The sequence below is a fragment of the Pecten maximus genome, chromosome 10 (genome assembly GCF_902652985.1).
Source record: "Pecten maximus chromosome 10, xPecMax1.1, whole genome shotgun sequence".
Taxonomy (NCBI): Eukaryota; Metazoa; Mollusca; class Bivalvia; order Pectinida; family Pectinidae; genus Pecten; species Pecten maximus.
This window is the reverse complement of record NC_047024.1, coordinates 10,370,876-10,387,382: the sequence shown is the minus strand read 5'-3', so window position 1 is coordinate 10,387,382 and position 16,507 is coordinate 10,370,876. Positions and strand designations below refer to the sequence as shown.

The following is a 16,507-nucleotide window of genomic DNA, read 5'->3' as shown; positions in this document are numbered from 1 at the left end:
ACATCGTGGTGTATACATTCCTTGTGTGTAGACATCGTGGTGTATACATTACTTGTGTGTAGACACCGTGGTGTATACATTCCTTGTGTGTAGACATCGTGGTGTATACAAACCTTGTGTGTAGACATCGTGGTGTATACATTCCTTGTGTGTAGACATCGTGGTGTATACATTCCTTGTGTGTAGACATCGTGGTGTATACATTACTTGTGTGTAAACATCGTGGTGTATACATTACTTGTGTGTAGACATCGTGGTGTATACATTCCTTGTGTGTAGACATCGTGGTGTATACATTACTTGTGGGTAGATATCGTGGTGTATACATTACTTGTGTGTAGACATCGTGGTGTATACATTACTTGTGTGTAGACATCGTGGTGTATACATTACTTGTGTGTAGACATCTAGGTGTATACAAACCTTGTGTGTAGACATCGTGGGGTAAACATTATTTGTGTGAAGACATCCTGATGTATACAAACCTTGTGTGTAGACATCGTGATGTATACAAACCTTGTGTGTAGATATCGTGGTGTATACATTACTTGTGTGTAGATATCGTGGTGTATACATTACTTGTGTGTAGTCATCGAGGTGTATACATTACTTGTGTGTAGATATCGTGGTGTATACATTACTTGTGTGTAGTCATCGAGGTGTATACATTACTTGTGTGTAGACATCGTGGTGTATACATTCCGTGTGTGTAGACATCGTGGTATATACATTACTTGTGTGTAGACACCGTGGTGTATACATTACTTGTGTGTAGACATCGTGATGTATTCATTCCGTGTGTGTAGACACCGTGGTGTATACATTACTTGTGTTTAGACACCGTGGTGTATACATTACTTGTGTGTAGACATCGTGGTGTATACATTACTTGTGTGTAGACATCGTGATGTATACATTACTTGTGTGTAGACACCGTGGTGTATACTTTTCTTGTGTGTAGACATCGTGATGTATTCATTCCGTGTGTGTAGACATCGTGGTGTATACATTACTTGTGTGTAGACACCGTGGTGTATACATTACTTGTGTGTAGACACCGTGGTGTATACATTCCTTGTGTGTAGACATCGTGGTGTATACATTAATTGTGTGTAGACATCGTGGTGTATACATTACTTGTGTGTAGACACCGTGGTGTATAAATTCCTTGTGTGTAGACATCGTGGTGTATACATTACTTGTGTGTAGACATCGTGGTGTATACAAACCTTGTGTGTAGACACCGTGGTGTATACATTCATTGTGTGTAGACATCGTGGTGTATACATTACTTGTGTGTAGACACCGTGGTGTATACATTCATTGTGTGTAGACACCGTGGTGTATACATTACTTGTGTGTAGACACCGTGGTGTATACATTACTAACTTGTGTGTAGACATCGTGGTGTATACATTACTGGTGTGTAGACATCGTGGTGTATACATTACTTGTGTGTAGACATCGTGGTGTATACATTACTGGTGTGTAGACATCGTGGTGTATACATTACTTGTGTGTAGACACCGTGGTGTATACATTACTTGTGTATAGATATTGTAGTACACCATTCCCTTGTATGTAAATTATACGTCACAAACATTACTTGTGTTAGACACTGTAGTCCATGTTTTCGTGTGTGTTTGTATTGTAATACATAACAACGCTGTTTGGAGTATTTCATTTTCTTTTCTTAAGGATTTAATTGACTGTGTATTGAGATTAGGTTGATAGCATGATCCCATCGGGACATTATCTATATCCCTTTATGATATGACTAATGATTCGCCTTTCTTAGTTCTAATTTTGATATTTGACCTAGATTTGTATGGCGGGGCTCGTCGATTCGCAGAAGATGCTTATTGTCAATGTACCTCCTCAATGCTGTTCATGTATTTTTCTCGTTTTATTTGTTTTAATCTAGAATTGCGGTTTCCTTTTCATATCATAACTCCAAGTTGTTTTCATGAACTTGTAGTTTTCCAGTCCATATCTTGTAAGTTTAAGACCATGTGTACAAAGTAATTACGGAATATTGCTTATTTTCTATCGTTTTTACATTCTCTTTGAATGAAAATAATTAACACACTTCTAATTACCAACATAAAATAAACATTATGTGATCGATGGCAGTTTCCCAGCACACCGTGACGGATGAGCTAGTTATGTGTACTAACACCTATATTCCAACATCGAGTGGGTAGCTTGGTAACGGGCACGCGTACACAAAACCTTGTGTATTATTTTACAACACCCATAGCAACTCTCGTCTTTTGGTATATCATAAATTTTGCTATATATGCTTTTTAGGCCAACGATTCGTTCAACTAGTGCAGAAGTTGGTAAAGGAAATGCCGGTTATAGATCGCCATATATGTGACTAGTTTTAGACAACCTGTACGACCAGGGGTTTTTGGTAGGATGCCTTATATAGAAGGTATTGAAGTAATATGTAGGACGTCTACAGTCATACTATGACACTTAGGTTATATGGGTTTCCCTTCTTTTCCTATATTCTCTTTATTTCAGTGTCATGTTTTTTTTCTGTCACATTAACACACACCTGTAATGACCATGTCTGGTTGGTGTCACATTAACACACACCTGTAATGACCTTGTCTGTTGGTGTCACATTAACACCAACCTGTAATGACCATGTTGGTTGGTGTCACGTTAACACACACCTGTAATGACCTTGTCTGCTGGTGTCACATTAACACACACCTGTAATGACCTTGTCTGTTGGTGTCACATTAACACCCACCTGTAATGGTCATGTCTGTTGGTGTCACATTAACACCCACCTGTAATGACCTTGTCTGTTGGTGTCACATTAACACACACCTGTAATGACCTTGTCTGTTGGTGTCACGTTAAGACACACCTGTATTGACCATGTCTGTTGGTGTCACATTAACACACACCTGTATTGACCTTGTCTGTTGGTGTCACATTAACACCCACCTGTAATGGTCATGTCTGTTGGTGTCACATTAACACCCACCTGTAATGACCTTGTATGTTGGTGTCACATTAACACCCACCTGTAATGACCATGTCTGTTTGTGTCACATTAACACACACCTGTAATGACCTTGTCTGTTGGTGTCACATTAACACCCACCTGTAATGGTCATTTCTGTTGGTGTCACATTAACACCCACCTGTAATGACCTTGTCTGTTGGTGTCACATTAACACACACCTGTAATAACCTTGTCTGTCGGTGTCACATTAACACCCACCTATAATGACCTTGTCTGTTGGTGTCACATTAACACCCACCTGTAATGACCATGTCTGTCGGTGTCACATTAACACACACCTGTAATGACCTTGTCTGTTGGTGTCACATTAACACACACCTGTAATGACCTTGTATGTTGGTATCACATTAACACACACCTGTAATGGCCTTGTCTGTTGGTGTCACATTAACACCCACCTGTAATGGCAATGTCTGTTGGTGTCACATTAACACCCACCTGTAATGACCATGTCTGTCGGTGTCACATTAACACACACCTGTAATGACCTTGTCTGTTGGTGTCACATTAACACACACCTGTAATGACCTTGTCTGTTGGTATCACATTAACACACACCTGTAATGGCCATGTCTGTTGGTGTCACATTAACACCCACCTGTAATGGCAATGTCTGTTGGTGTCACATTAACACACACCTGTAATGACCTTGTCTGTTGGTGTCACATTAACACACACCTGTAATGACCTTGTCTGTTGGTGTCACATTAACACACACCTGTAATGACCTTGTCTGTTGGTGTCACATTAACACACACCTGTAATGACCATGTCTGTTGGTGTCACATTAACACCCACCTGTAATGACCTTGTCTGTTGGTGTCACATTAACACCCACCTGTAATGACCATGTCTGTTGGTGTCAAGTTAACACACACCTGTATTGACCATGTCTATCGAGAGATCATTTTACTCTAACCAAACCACCATTGATGTTTGGTGTATTAGAATTGGATGTAATCAGGCATAGGTTATCAGACATCAGGAATATGTACGATAATATATTTTAGATTGTATTTTTTAACGTCCTATCAACAGCTATAGTCATTTAAGAGTGGCCTTACAAGTAAAATAAAAAATGCGCTTTTAAGTGAAAAGATTTATTTAATGAAAAAATATATAGCATAATCAATATCACAGATGTAAAACAACTATAGAACGACAATCTATACAAAACATCAAGTCTACTTGTTATACCTTATTTACAAAGTTTGTCTTTACTAGATACAAAGTGGTCCTCCATTTTCCGGGGTTTTTTGGGGTTTTTTTTGGGGTTTTTATTCTTTTTTTACTCTTTGGTTACCTCTTAGTTGAAAACATGTTTGCAACAATACCACGCCCTTGTAAGTAGTGCTTGACATAACCGCAAAATTGACGTCCTCATCATATCTAGTGGCGTCATGGTTACACCTCGTGGTTACACGTCATTACACGTCATGTTTACACGTCATTGTTACACGTCAAGGTTACACGTCATGGTTACACGTCATGGTTACACGTCATGGTTACACGTCATAGCTACACGTCATTGTTACAGGTCATGGTTACATCTCGTGGTTACACGTCATGGTTACACGTCATTGTTACACGTCATGGTTACACGTCATTGTTACACGTCATTGTTACACGTCATGGTTACACGTCATGGTTACACGTCATGGTTACAGGTCATGGTTACACGTCATTGCTACACGTCATGGCTACACGTCATTGTTACACGTCATGGTTACACGTCATGGTTACACGTCATGGTTACATCTCGTGGTTACACGTCGTGGTTACACGTCATTGTTACACGTCATGTTTACACGTCATTGTTATACGTCATGGTTACACGTCATGGTTACACGTCATGGTTACAGGTCATGGTTACATCTCGTGGTTACACGTCATGGTTACACGTCATTGTTACACGTCATGGTTACACGTCATTGTTACACGTCATTGTTACACGTCATGGTTACACGTCATGGTTACAGGTCATGGTTACACGTCATTGCTACACGTCATGGTTACACGTCATTGTTACAAGGCATTGTTACACGTCATGGTTACACGTCATGGTTACACGTCATGGTTACATCTCGTGGTTACACGTCGTGGTTACACGTCATTGTTACACGTCATTGTTACACGTCATGGTTACACGTCATGGTTACATCTCGTGGTTATACGTCATGGATATACGTCATGGTTACACGTCATTGTTATACCTCGTGGTTCACGTCATTGTTACACGTCATTGTTACACGTCATTGTTACACGTCATGGTAACACGTCATGGTTACACCTCGTGGTTATACGTCATGGTTACACATCATGGTTACACGTCATTGTTATACCTCGTCGTTACACATCATGGTTACACGTCATTGTTACACGTCATGGTTACACATCATGGTTACACGTCATTGTTATACCTCGTCGTTACACATCATGGTTACACGTCATGGTTACACGTCATGGTTACACATCATGGTTACACGTCATGGCTACACGTCATGGTTACACCTCGTGGTTACACGTCATGGTTACACGCCATAGTTACATCTCATTATTACACGTCATAGTTACACCTCATGACTACACCTCATTGTAACACGTACGTCATGTTTACACCTCCTGATTACAAGTCATGGTTACACTAGTCATGGTTACACCTCCTGATTACAAGTCATCGTTACACCCCATGGTTTCCTTATTTCCTTGTGGTACCCCTTTATGGCAGTGGTTCCTTTGTCTGGTCGTAGATTGCTTGTGATGCCCTGGACGCTGTCCTTTGCTCCTGTGTGTCAGTGATAGGCCCGACTTTGGACGATCTCCTGGAAGAGCTAGAGGGCATTTCTGTAGCAAGAAACTCCTGATCATATGTCTCAGGTTCCTGATCTATCCATACATTTCCCTTTCTTCTAAAACAACATACCACTATCAGCAGAATTGGCGGGACTATGGTTAAAATAGTGGCGATCACGGCAAAGGCATAGGCGACGTGAAGATGTTTTCCGTGCGCGTTGTGGCCGTATACGGATATGCCAATCAGCAGGAAGAACACTGCAAACAAAAGCGCATCATTAATACAAAAGTTTATCTTCTTTTTATAGAAGATACAATGAGTGGTCGGGTGGCACAGTGGTAACACACTTGTCTTTCACCTAGCCGTCCGGGGTTTGATTCCCCGATCGGACGTGAAAAGGTATGGGTCACCTGCCCGACCACGTGGGTTATTCCCGCGTACTCCGGTTTATTCCAACAGAACAGTAAGACCCATCGCGCGCTTTCATCCGGGCCAACAAGAGATATTAATACGAGGTAACGTGTCACAATTGTTGTAAAATGAATAACGTCTACATAGTATATACAATATGGCATCACTGTGTGGAAGCCTGCTAATAAAAGATATATTAATCTGATTGAGTAATGAAAAACCAAACAACCCAGATAATTGACATAAAATCGAGTAACGATGAATGGACATAACTGGTCTTTTTATACAGCTACATGTAAAAAAAAAAAAGTTCTTTCTCATTGGACCTACATCGCCTGTCGCCTGAAGCTAAGGCGCATACCTTGGATAGATATTATCGAGGAGATATATAATTATAGTTTGACCTACCGATGACGAAGAGGGTGACGATGAAGATCATATGAAGTACGACTTTCCATTGTAGAAGGAGAAGATATAGCGTGAGCAGGATAGCCACAATAAACAGCAAGACCAACCCGAACATCTCGAATGTCCTCACTACGTCCAGCCATGCTAAAGGAAAGATATACAGAACATTATTAGAATTTGGTTTTAAATGCACAATAGCTACTCATCAAACATTGTGCTTCACACTTTATTACATAACACATTTTGTATGCGTCTTATTCCATGATAGGTGAATATCTATTTCTAGAGTATATGGTTAATACACAGCATGATTTATTCTTAGACTGACACCATGACATCCCTAACGGTAAGTTACACTAACACCAGGCAAGACATCTCTCCCGGTCAGTAACACCGACACCACGCATGACATCACTCATGGTCAGATCTCCTGACATCAGAAATGACATCTCTCCCGGTCAGTAACACCGACACCACGCATGACATCTCTCATGGTCAGTAACACTGACACCACTCATGACATCTCTCCTGGTCAGTTACACCGACACCACGCATGACATCTCTCATGGTCAGTAACACTGACACCACGCATGACATCTCTCCCGGTCAGTAACACTGACACCACGCATGACATCTCTCCCGGTCAGTAACACTGACACCACGCATGACATCTTTCATGGTCAGTAACACTGACACCACGTATGACATTTCTCATGGTCAGATCTCCTGACATCAGAAATGACATCTCTCCCGGTCAGTCACACTGATACCACGCATGACATCTCTCCCGGTCAGTAACACTGACACCACGCATGACATCTTTCATGGTCAGTTACACTGACACCACGTATGACATCTCTCCCGGTCAGTAACACCGACACCACGCATGACATCTCTCATGGTCAGATCTCCTGACATCATAAATGACATCTCTCCCGGTCAGTCACACTGACACCACGCATGACATCTCTCATGGTCAGATCTCCTGACATCAGAAATGACATCTCTCCCGGTCAGTCACACTGATACCACGCATGACATCTCTCATGGTCAGTAACACTGACACCACGTATGACATCTCTCCCGGTCAGTCACACTGACACCACGCATGACATCTCTCCTGGTCAGTTACACTGACACCACGCATGACATCTCTCATGGTCAGTAACACTGACACCACGCATGACATCTCTCATGGTCAGTAACACTGACACCACGTATGACATCTCTCCCGGTCAGTCACACTGACACCACGCATGACATCTCTCCTGGTCAGTTACACTGACACCGATAACGTTAAGTACCTGCATATCACTACCCAGCCTTACCTGGGATTGTCTTGTGCATCAGACAAATTGCGCCGCCATCATCATCGTCGTCTTCCATAATTTCACACGTTGAAAACAGTCCCCGTAGAATGCTTCCTTTCGTCATTGGCATCTTGTATCGTTCCCAATGGGGGAGACATACTGCCAGAAACTGGAACAGCAAAGCGATTATGCATAGTATGATTGCTGCCCAGACAAATCCTCGTTGTCTCTGCATGCCTGCGAAATTTCCAAAATTCTGTGATGGACGAACCTAAGAGTTAGCCAATATACCACTATCTACCTGTGAGGTGCCCTGTCACGTGCTGTCGTGTTTGTGTTACTAATAGAAATCCGTTTGTTGTTAGCGATTTGAGTTGTCGCTAAAATAATAGCGTCAGTACCAATAAATAATGCACGACAGCTTTGACGTTTTCGTTCCGCAAGACTTGTCACAGAGTGCATAGTTTTAGATGTCATGGATTTCATTCCAATTAAACCACGAGACATGTCAACTATTGCAGGTACTGGTGTCAAATTCGTGTTTTACAATCTTGTAATACAATGACGTTTCCAGTTACTAAACTTGGAATTTAATGCTGTTGTTATTCAGTAGAGAATATGTATACGGTGCCTGATTAAGGACATACAAAGTTAACTTAGTAACCTAAGGCTCTAAAATAGCTGTGTAAGGGCCATAGGTTAATAAGTTAGGGAGGATCCTAAGATGGTACATGTATGTCAGGGCCCTTGGTTACTAAGTTAGGGTCCTAAGATAGCTATGCTAGGGCCCTTGGTTACTAAGTTAGGGTCCTAAGTTAGCTATGCTAGGGCCCTTGATTACTAAGTTAGGGTTCTAAGATAGCAATGTTAGGAACCTTGGTTACTAAGTTAGGGTCTTTACATAGCTATGTTAGGGCCCTTAGTTACCAAGTTAAGAAGGGTCCTAAGATAGCTATGTCAGGGCCTTTGGTTACTAAGTTCGGGTCCTAAGATAACTATGTTAGGGCCCTTGGTTACCAAGTTAAGAAGGGTCCTAAGATAGCTATGTTAAGGCCCTTGGTTACCAAGTTAGGGTCCTAAGATAGCAATGTTAGGGCCCTTGGTTGCTAAGTTAGGGTCCAAAGATAGCTATGTTAGGGCCCTAGGTTACTATGTTAGGGTCCCAAGATAGATATGTTTGGCCCTTGGTTAAGTTAGGGTCCTAACATGTTAGGGCCCTAGGTAACTATGTTAGGGCGCTAAGATAGCTATGCTAAGGCCCTAGGTTACTAAATTAGGGTTCTTCACATTTTTAGAAAGGGGGGTTTAAAAAGGGGCATAGTAGCAAATGTATGACGAGTTATACTCAGAATAGCAATTTAAGTTACTCCTTAAATTTAATGGCAAAATACTTATTCTTCATTATTTATTTGCAGATTGAACGCTTTATATAAAAGCGTTCTTCTATTAAAATTTTGCGGGGATCAAAAATCCAAAGTTATTAACTTACACCAGAAATCAATACACATGTACCTGGGTGGAGACACAACGCCCCAGGCTTTTCTCGAAGAGCAAGAAATACACATTTTCAAAATTTCTGCCAAATTGGTTATTCATTTAAATTCTTGTGAAAACACCTGTATACACAATAAAGGTCTAGGTTTTTGACACAATTTTTTTTCAGATTCGTGTTTGCTAATAGGATTGACCATACTTTTGATAAATAGTACAAGAAAAACCTTAAACGAGATCAAGAAGTGACCTGAACGTGATTGCAATCGCAGAGGAGTGCATCCTGAATCAGTCACCGTAGTATATCCTATCGACCCCAGTATTGACGATATATGTACGGTTATGGCAGTGGTTATAGTACATATAAAATATAGAGGAAGGGTGTGTACACGTATGGTTATTACGGTTACCTTGCCAGTGTGTTAAAAACAAAACACTGTGTTACGACATGACCTTGAAAAATGAATTATTTATATCAGTTATTTTATCTTAGTTTATCGATTCACATTAACACCACCTATAACACAATAACTGATAAATACATTAACATGAAATTAGTGTACGCGTAACAAACAAGTAATCTACACCGAATAAGTCTCGTCTGAAGAGTTTTTATATCATCTACGTCTTGTAAACAACACACAAAGGCTCTTTTATCGATATAGTGTCTCAATATCTAACTTTGACACGCCAGATGTTGTATCCCGCTGCGGTACACCCTGTACAGTAACATCCGATACTGTTCTCTCAGATTTGTAGGTAGGGCGTTAATGATGTACAGTTACATCCTATACTGTTCTCTCAGATTTGTAGGTAGGGCGTTAATGATGTACAGTTACATCCGATACTGTTCTCTCAGATTTGTAGGTAGGGCGTTAATGATGTACATTTACATCCGATACTGTTCCCTTAGATTTGTAGGTAGGGCGTTAATGATGTACAGTTACATCCGATACTGTTCTCTCAGATTTGTAGGTAGGGCGTTAGTTCTCTCAGATTTGTAGGTAGGGCGTTAATGATGTACAGTTACATCCTATACTGTTCTCTCAGATTTGTAGGTATGGCGTTAATTCTCTAAGGTTTGTAGGTAGGGCGTTAATGATGTACAGTTACATCCGATACTGTTCCCTCAGATTTGTAGGTAGGGTGTAAATGATGTACAGTTACATCCGATACTGTTCTCTCAGATTTGCAGGCAGGGCGTTAATTCTCTCAGATTTGTAGGTAGGGCGTGAATGATGCACAGTTACATCCGATACTGTTCCCTCAGATTTGTAGGTAGGGCGTGAATGAATTACAGTTACATCCGATATTGTTCTCTCAGATTTGTAGGTAAGGCGTGAATGATGTACAGTTACATCCGATACTGTTCTCTCAGATTTGTAGGTAGGGCGTTAATGATGTACAGTTACATCCGATACTGTTCCCTCAGATTTGTAGGTAGGGCGTTAATGATGTACAGTTACATCCGATACTGTTCTCTCAGATTTGTAGGTAGGGCGTTAATGATGTACAGTTACATCCTATACTGTTCTCTCAGATTTGTAGGTAGGGCGTTAATGATGTACAGTTACATCCGATACTGTTCTCTCAGATTTGTAGGTAGGGCGTTAATGATGTACAGTTACATCCGATACTGTTCCCTCAGATTTGTAGGTAGGGCGTGAATGAATTACAGTTACATCCGATACTGTTCTCTCAGATTTGTAGGTAGGGCGTTAATGATGTACAGTTACATCCGATACTGTTCTCTCAGATTTGTAGGTAGGGAGTTAATTCTCTCAGATTTGTAGGTAGGGCATTAATGATGTACAGTTACATCCGATACTGTTCTCTCAGATTTGTAGGTAGGGCGTTACTTCTCTCAGATTTGTATGTAGGGCGTTAATGATGTACAGTTACATCCGATACTGTTCCCTCAGATTTGTAGGTAGGGTGTTAATGATGTACAGTTACATCCTATACTGTTCTCTCAGATTTGTAGGTAGGGCGTTAATAATGTACAGTTACATCCGATACTGTTCTCTCAGATTTGTAGGTAGGGCGTTACTTCTCTCAGATTTGTATGTAGGGCGTTAATGATGTACAGTTACATCCGATACTGTTCTCTCAGATTTGTAGGTAAGGCGTTAATGATGTACAGTTACATCCGATACTGTTCCCTCAGATTTGTACGTAGGGCGTTAATTCTCTCAGATTTGTAGGTAGGGCGTTAATGATGTACAGTTACATCCGATACTGTTCTCTCAGATTTGTACGTAAGGCGTTAATGATGTACAGTACCATTCGATACTGTTCACTCAGATTTGTAGGTAGGGCGTTAATGGTGTACAGTTACATCCAATACTGTTCTCTCAGATTTGTAGGTAGGGCGTGAATGGTGTACAGTTACATCCGATACTGTTCTCTCGGATTTGTAGGTAGGGCGTTAATGATGTACAGTTACATCCGAAACTGTTCCCTCAGATTTGTAGGTAAGGCGTTAATGATGTACAGTTACATCCGATACTGTTCTCTCAGATTTGTAGGTAGGGCGTGAATGATGTACAGTTACATCCGATACTGTTCTCTCAGATTTGTAGGTAAGGCGTTAATGATGTACAGTTACATCCGATACTGTTCTCTCAGATTTGTAGGTAGGGCGCTAATTCCCTCAGATTTGTAGGTAGGGCGTGAATGATGTACAGTTACATCCGATACTGTTCTCTCAGATGTGTACGTAGGGCGTTAATGATGCACAGTTACATCCGATACTGTTCTCTCAGATGTGTAGGTAGGGCGTTAATGATATACAGTTATATCCGATACTGTTCTCTCAGATTTGTAGGTAGGGCGTTAATTCTCTCATATTTGTAGGTAGGGCGTTAATGGTGTACAGTTACATCCGATACTGTTCCTTCAGATTTGTAGGTAGGGCGTTAATGATGTACAGTTACATCCGATACTGTTCTCTCAGATGTGTACGTAGGGCGTTAATGATGTACAGTTACATCCGATACTGTTCCCTCAGATTTGTAGGTAGGGCGTGAATGATGTACAGTTACATCCGATACTGTTCCCTCAGATTTGTAGGTAGGGCGTGAATGATGTACAGTTACATCCGATACTGTTCCCTCAGATTTGTAGGTAGGGCGTTAATGATGTACAGTTACATCCTATACTGTTCTCTCAGATTTGTAGGTAGGGCGTTAATGATGTACAGTTACATCCGATACTGTTCCCTCAGATTTGTAGGTAGGGCGTGAATGATGTACAGTTACATCCGATACTGTTCTCTCAGATTTGTAGGTAGGGCGTTAATGATGTACAGTTACATCCGATACTGTTCTCTCAGATGTGTAGGTAGGGCGTTAATGATGTACAGTTACATCCGATACTGTTCTCTCAGATTTGTAGGTAGGGCGTTAATGATGTACAGTTACATCCTATACTGTTCTTTCAGATTTGTAGGTAGGGCGTGAATGCATGAATGATGTACAGTTACATCCGATACTGTTCCCTCAGATTTGTAGGTAGGGCGTGAATGATGTACAGTTACATCCGATACTGTTCCCTCAGGTTTGTAGGTAGGGCGTTAATGATGTACAGTTACATCCGATACTGTTCTCTCAGATTTGTAGGTAGGGCGTTAATGATGTACAGTTACATCCGATACTGTTCTCTCAGATTTGTAGGTAGGGCGTTAATGATGTACATTTACATCCGATACTGTTCCCTCAGATTTGAAGGTAGGGCGTTAATGATGTACAGTTACATCCGATACTGTTCTCTCAGATTTGTAGGTAGGGCGTTAATGATGTACAGTTACATCCGATACTGTTCCCTCAGATTTGAAGGTAGGGCGTTAATGATGTACAGTTACATCCGATACTGTTCTCTCAGATTTGTAGGTAGGGCGTTAATGATGTACATTTACATCCGATACTGTTCCCTTAGATTTGTAGGTAGGGCGTTAATGATGTACAGTTACATCCGATACTGTTCTCTCAGATTTGTAGGTAGGGCGTTAATGATGTACAGTTACATCCTATACTGTTCTCTCAGATTTGTAGGTAGGGCGTTAATGATGTACAGTTACATCCGATACTGTTCTCTCAGATTTGTAGGTAGGGCGTGAATGAATTACAGTTACATCCGATACTGTTCCCTCAGATTTGTAGGTAGGGCGTTAATGATGTACAGTTACATCCGATACTGTTCTCTCAGATTTGTAGGTAGGGAGTTAATTCTCTTAGATTTGTAGGTAGGGCGTTAATGATGTACAGTTACATCCGATACTGTTCTCTCAGATTTGTAGGTAGGGCGTTACTTCTCTCAGATTTGTATGTAGGGCGTTAATGATGTACAGTTACATCCGATACTGTTCCCTCAGATTTGTAGGTAGGGCGTTAATGATGTACAGTTACATCATATACTGTTCTCTCAGATTTGTAGGTAGGGCGTTAATAATGTACAGTTACATCCGATACTGTTCTCTCAGATTTGTAGGTAGGGCGTTACTTCTCTCAGATTTGTATGTAGGGCGTTAATGATGTACAGTTACATCCGATACTGTTCCCTCAGATTTGTAGGTAGGGCGTTAATAATGTACAGTTACATCCGATACTGTTCTCTCAGATTTGTAGGTAGGGCGTTACTTCTCTCAGATTTGTATGTAGGGCGTTAATGATGTACAGTTACATCCGATACTGTTCCCTCAGATTTGTAGGTAGGGCGTTAATGATGTACAGCTATATCTTATACTGTTCCCTCAGGTTTTTAGGTAGGGCGTTAATGATGTACAGTTACATCCGATACTGTTCCCTCAGATTTGTACGTAGGGCGTTAATTCTCTCAGATTTGTAGGTAGGGCGTTAATGATGTACAGTTACATCCGATACTGTTCTCTCAGATTTGTACGTAAGGCGTTAATGATGTACAGTACCATTCGATACTGTTCACTCAGATTTGTAGGTAGGGCGTTAATGGTGTACAGTTACATCCAATACTGTTCTCTCAGATTTGTAGGTAGGGCGTGAATGGTGTACAGTTACATCCGATACTGTTCTCTCGGATTTGTAGGTAGGGCGTTAATGATGTACAGTTACATCCGAAACTGTCCCCTCAGATTTGTAGGTAAGGCGTTAATGATGTACAGTTACATCCGATACTGTTCTCTCAGATTTGTAGGTAGGGCGTGAATGATGTACAGTTACATCCGATACTGTTCTCTCAGATTTGTAGGTAAGGCGTTAATGATCTACAGTTACATCCTAAACTGTTCTCTCAGATTTGTAGGTAGGGCGTTAATGATGTACAGTTACATCCGATACTGTTCTCTCAGATTTGTAGGTAGGGCGCTAAATCCCTCAGATTTGTAGGTAGGGCGTGAATGATGTACAGTTACATCCGATACTGTTCTCTCAGATGTGTACGTAGGGCGTGAATGATGTACAGTTACATCCGATACTGTTCTCTCAGATTTGTAGGTAAGGCGTTAATGATCTACAGTTACATCCTAAACTGTTCTCTCAGATTTGTAGGTAGGGCGTTAATGATGTACAGTTACATCCGATACTGTTCTCTCAGATTTGTAGGTAGGGCGCTAATTCCCTCAGATTTGTAGGTAGGGCGTGAATGATGTACAGTTACATCCGATACTGTTCTCTCAGATGTGTACGTAGGGCGTTAATGATGTACAGTTACATCCGATACTGTTCTCTCAGATTTGTAGGTAGGGCGTTAATGATATACAGTTATATCCGATACTGTTCTCTCAGATTTGTAGGTAGGGCGTTAATTCTCTCATATTTGTAGGTAGGGCGTTGATGGTGTACAGTTACATCCGATACTGTTCCTTCAGATTTGTAGGTAGGGCGTTAATGATGTACAGTTACATCGGATACTGTTCTCTCAGATGTGTATGTAGGGCGTTAATGATGTACAGTTACATCCGATACTGTTCCCTCAGATTTGTAGGTAGGGCGTTAATGATGTACAGTTACATCCGATACTGTTCTCTCAGATTTGTAGGTAGGGAGTTAATTCTCTTAGATTTGTAGGTAGGGCGTTAATGATGTACAGTTACATCCGATACTGTTCTCTCAGATTTGTAGGTAGGGCGTTACTTCTCTCAGATTTGTATGTAGGGCGTTAATGATGTACAGTTACATCCGATACTGTTCCCTCAGATTTGTAGGTAGGGCGTTAATGATGTACAGTTACATCATATACTGTTCTCTCAGATTTGTAGGTAGGGCGTTAATAATGTACAGTTACATCCGATACTGTTCTCTCAGATTTGTAGGTAGGGCGTTACTTCTCTCAGATTTGTATGTAGGGCGTTAATGATGTACAGTTACATCCGATACTGTTCCCTCAGATTTGTAGGTAAGGCGTTAATGATGTACAGTTACATCCGATACTGTTCCCTCAGATTTGTACGTAGGGCGTTAATTCTCTCAGATTTGTAGGTAGGGCGTTAATGATGTACAGTTACATCCGATACTGTTCTCTCAGATTTGTACGTAAGGCGTTAATGATGTACAGTACCATTCGATACTGTTCACTCAGATTTGTAGGTAGGGCGTTAATGGTGTACAGTTACATCCAATACTGTTCTCTCAGATTTGTAGGTAGGGCGTGAATGGTGTACAGTTACATCCGATACTGTTCTCTCGGATTTGTAGGTAGGGCGTTAATGATGTACAGTTACATCCGAAACTGTTCCCTCAGATTTGTAGGTAAGGCGTTAATGATGTACAGTTACATCCGATACTGTTCTCTCAGATTTGTAGGTAGGGCGTGAATGATGTACAGTTACATCCGATACTGTTCTCTCAGATTTGTAGGTAAGGCGTTAATGATCTACAGTTACATCCTAAACTGTTCTCTCAGATTTGTAGGTAGGGCGTTAATGATGTACAGTTACATCCGATACTGTTCTCTCAGATTTGTAGGTAGGGCGCTAAATCCCTCAGATTTGTAGGTAGGGCGTGAATGATGTACAGTTACATCCGATACTGTTCTCTCAGATGTGTACGTAGGGCGTGAATGATGTACAGTTAC

At 41.1% G+C, this 16,507-nt stretch overlaps 1 protein-coding gene across 2 annotated transcripts; it reads right to left on the bottom strand.

The window, feature by feature from the left end:
• Window positions 1–4,130: 4,130 nt before the first annotated feature.
• On the bottom strand, window positions 4,131–8,291 carry LOC117336799. Of its 2 annotated transcripts, none has more exons than XR_004534655.1 (4): window positions 7,988–8,291; window positions 6,660–6,803; window positions 5,707–6,097; window positions 4,131–5,665 (listed from the first exon to the last, which is right to left on the bottom strand). XR_004534655.1 is itself a non-coding variant. In XM_033897450.1 (4 exons), exons 1-3 carry the CDS (start codon window positions 8,202–8,204, stop codon window positions 5,766–5,768), a joined length of 693 nt encoding a protein of 230 aa, XP_033753341.1. In that variant the 5' UTR covers window positions 8,205–8,291; the 3' UTR covers window positions 4,131–5,691; window positions 5,733–5,765. The 2 variants fall into 2 exon arrangements, 1 of the variants encoding a protein (XP_033753341.1); XM_033897450.1 differs by having other exon boundaries at window positions 4,131–5,691; window positions 5,733–6,097.
• Window positions 8,292–16,507: the final 8,216 nt, after the last annotated feature.

Bases quoted from the DNA above. Each gene is read 5' to 3' on its own strand.
- LOC117336799 (XM_033897450.1), bottom strand. From the start codon at position 8,204: ATGCAGAGACAACGAGGATTTGTCTGGGCAGCAATCATACTATGCATA. The intron at 6,804-7,987 runs GTAAGGCTGGGT...TCTTTCCTTTAG, and splicing joins GATGCACAAGACAATCCCAG to CATGGCTGGACGTAGTGAGG. The intron at 6,098-6,659 runs GTAGGTCAAACT...TTTTGTTTGCAG, and splicing joins CGTCACCCTCTTCGTCATCG to TGTTCTTCCTGCTGATTGGC.